Source organism: Theobroma cacao, chromosome 6, assembly GCF_000208745.1.
Source record: "Theobroma cacao cultivar B97-61/B2 chromosome 6, Criollo_cocoa_genome_V2, whole genome shotgun sequence".
NCBI lineage: Eukaryota > Viridiplantae > Streptophyta > Magnoliopsida > Malvales > Malvaceae > Theobroma > Theobroma cacao.
The window spans coordinates 24843370-24845977 of NC_030855.1; the positions used below are offsets into that span (position 1 = coordinate 24843370).

Sequence of the window (2608 nt, forward strand, 5' to 3'; positions counted from 1 at the left end):
TATTCGAAAATCATAAGCAACCCAAGTATAACGGTTGCATTTTCATTTATATACTCTTTAGTTTTTCTGTGCAATGCCAACCGTAATAAACACAGACTAGCAGACATGGCTGTTAAGACTTCAACAGAAAGACCCAAAAACGGCAGCACTAATGTGCATATAAGAAAAAAGTAAGGTAACAAGACCCAAATGACAGAAGAAGAAAACGGCACATATATCCACCGTTTTACTACATAAGTAAGTAAAACGACGTAACAACTTAACGTTTAGACACAACTTTGAATCATAAAGAAAACGACACCGTGCGATGAGCCCCCTTCTTCCATTCTGTTGGTGGCCGCCTAACCTTCATCCAGATTAGGAATTAGTTCTTCAACATTCTTAATATTGATCATAAATGAAAGAGAAAGATATCTTTTAGTAGAAAGGCAATAGATTCTTTACCTCCTATTGACGTTGGAGAAGTAGTTGGACCAGGTGGTGTTGGAGATGGTGGCAGTGACGGTAGAGGAACTGCAGTGTGATAAAAGGGGTTAGACTCAAACCTCAAGATACAAGTTGGTCTAAGGACCCTGCATCCTATCCTTCCATAGCAACAGTTTAAAAACTCTGCCTTTCCGTCATCTAGACAATGAGTACAATTTTGCTTGTCCATATCAGGAGTACACTGCACCGCAGCATATATCGTTTGCAAGTTACCAGCTGTTGCATTACCAGCTGCATACTTGCGAAGTGGACCCCCGGCTGCAGCTATGTTGCTCAGATTATTCAATAGTTCACTTAATCCATCATTGAACTGCACAGGGTTGGATGCTTTCCTTGTGTTGAAGGCACAAGTACGGGGCTCGCTTTCCAGTTGTCCAAAGATGTCTCGGTTGGCGTACCGCACCAGGCAAAATTCTGACCATGCGGTCGCCTCCTTGTGCCAGGGGCAGCGCTGTATGAGCTCGGTTGCGGTGCGGTGAAGGCAACTGTTGCATTCATCCTGGGTTCTGTCCCCCGTGCATAGTGCGATTGCTTTAACTTCGTCAGGGCTTTCACCTGCAGACAGATTGAAGAATCCGTAATTGAATTCTGTAAGAGAGGAAAGTTGGGAAACGATGCGGTTTAGGTTGGCCTGGTAACTGCTGTTTGCGGTGTAGTTGCCTCTGTCCTCAACGAATCCACACTCAAAATAAGGATCATCTGCGAGGGCAAGAGCAGCAAGGGATAGGATAAGTGAACAATAAAACAGGAGTCGTCCTGAACACTCCATCGCCAGCGTCTCTCCTTGCCCTTGACAGATTTTGATGTAGAAAACTTTGTGAACATACTCCTTTTTATGGTATAAATTTTGCCCCGACGCCTACGACCAACCATGACGCCAGTCACTAACGCCATAAATTGCGTTTTGTTCTGAAGACTCAAGATGACCCTTGACGGATGTGACTGACAAAGTTAGAATAATGGATATTAACTAATCATATCCTGTTCTGTAATAAAAAAGAATCAAAGTTGTTTATTCTATCATATCTATTATAAAAAAAATTGTTTATATAATTATAAAAAAAATATATATAAGAAAAGTAAACCATATGTGAAAGATTAATATTTTCAACTACTTTGATAATGTAGTCAACAAGAACCCCTTCCATACTTCTGATATTCTTTTCGTCTCGATGCTTTGTTTGAGGACTAACAGGGTTCTCAAGAAAAGATTTTAGTCCCCCTTTTCCCACTGTTGCTTTAATTATTGATTTTTTTTTCCGCAGATATTTTGGAATTGAACTAGAAGCAGGAAAACCGAATGGGTATGGCCGTGATCAAAGCAAGTCAACAGGTCAATCTTAGAGCTGTATAGCCCCCACAAGATGAGTTAGGGATGTCAACGGATCAGATACCTTATAATTTCGAGATACCTAAACTCTAACTCTATAAAAAATTAATTACTCTAACTCTATTAATTATTTAAATAATTTTAAAAATTATTACTCTAATCCTAACTCTATTACATTTTTACTACTCTATAATTACTTTAACTCATTTAAAAACTCGATTAGATTAAAAAATTATTAAAATTTTTTTCATGAGTATCCAATTACTCGAACCCGTATACATATTGTAAACACCTAAAAAATAAATAAAAAATTTAAATTATAATAAAATAAAATAAAATATAAAAAATAAATAAAGACAATAATTAAAAAAAAAGAGGTATGGCTGGGCGTACCCTTTCCCCAACCACCATGAGTAATGGGGCTCTGGCTACTAACTCTTGGTGTCAGAGCCCCATTACCAGATTATCTAAATTTTTGGACATCCTCATTTTCAAAGAAGAGGAGAGAGCAAACCAGAGAAGGGGACTGATCACCTGCAAAAAGCCATAAAAAAAAAAACTGAAACGAAAAAAACCCAACAAAGAACCCAAAAAAAAAAAGAGCAAAAAAAGGAAGAAGAAGAAGAGAGAGAAAGGTGAGAGGCCGGCGTAGGGAAGGAAAGAAAGGTGCCGGCGGTGGGAGTGTTACGCCGGGGAGAAGAAGGAGGAGGAGAAGGAAAGGAAGAAAGAAGAAAAAGAAAAAAGAGAAGGGAGACCCGCAGGGAGAAAGGAGAGAAAGAGAAGAAGAAAGAA

General features: G+C 38.9%; 1 protein-coding gene across 3 annotated transcripts; it reads right to left on the minus strand.

Moving 5' to 3' along the window:
- Positions 1 to 2256, minus strand: LOC18597049 (cysteine-rich receptor-like protein kinase 29). 3 transcript variants are annotated; one of them, XM_018122900.1, is made up of 3 exons: positions 2210 to 2256; positions 445 to 1428; positions 1 to 341 (listed from the first exon to the last, which is right to left on the minus strand). In XM_018122900.1, exons 2-3 carry the CDS (start codon positions 1253 to 1255, stop codon positions 121 to 123), a joined length of 1032 nt encoding a protein of 343 aa, XP_017978389.1. In that variant the 5' UTR covers positions 1256 to 1428; positions 2210 to 2256; the 3' UTR covers positions 1 to 120. The 3 variants fall into 3 exon arrangements, with proteins under 3 accessions (XP_017978389.1, XP_017978388.1, XP_007025929.1); XM_018122899.1 differs by lacking the exon at positions 2210 to 2256 and having other exon boundaries at positions 445 to 1916; XM_007025867.2 differs by lacking the exon at positions 2210 to 2256 and having other exon boundaries at positions 1 to 346; positions 445 to 1916.

Excerpts from the sequence above, each read along its gene's own strand:
- LOC18597049 (XM_018122900.1), bottom strand. The coding sequence starts at position 1,255 with ATGGAGTGTTCAGGACGACTCCTGTTTTATTGTTCACTTATCCTATCC. Across the intron at positions 342-444 it reads TTCTCCAACGTCAATAGGAG|GCGGCCACCAACAGAATGGA; the intron begins GTAAAGAATCTA and ends GATGAAGGTTAG.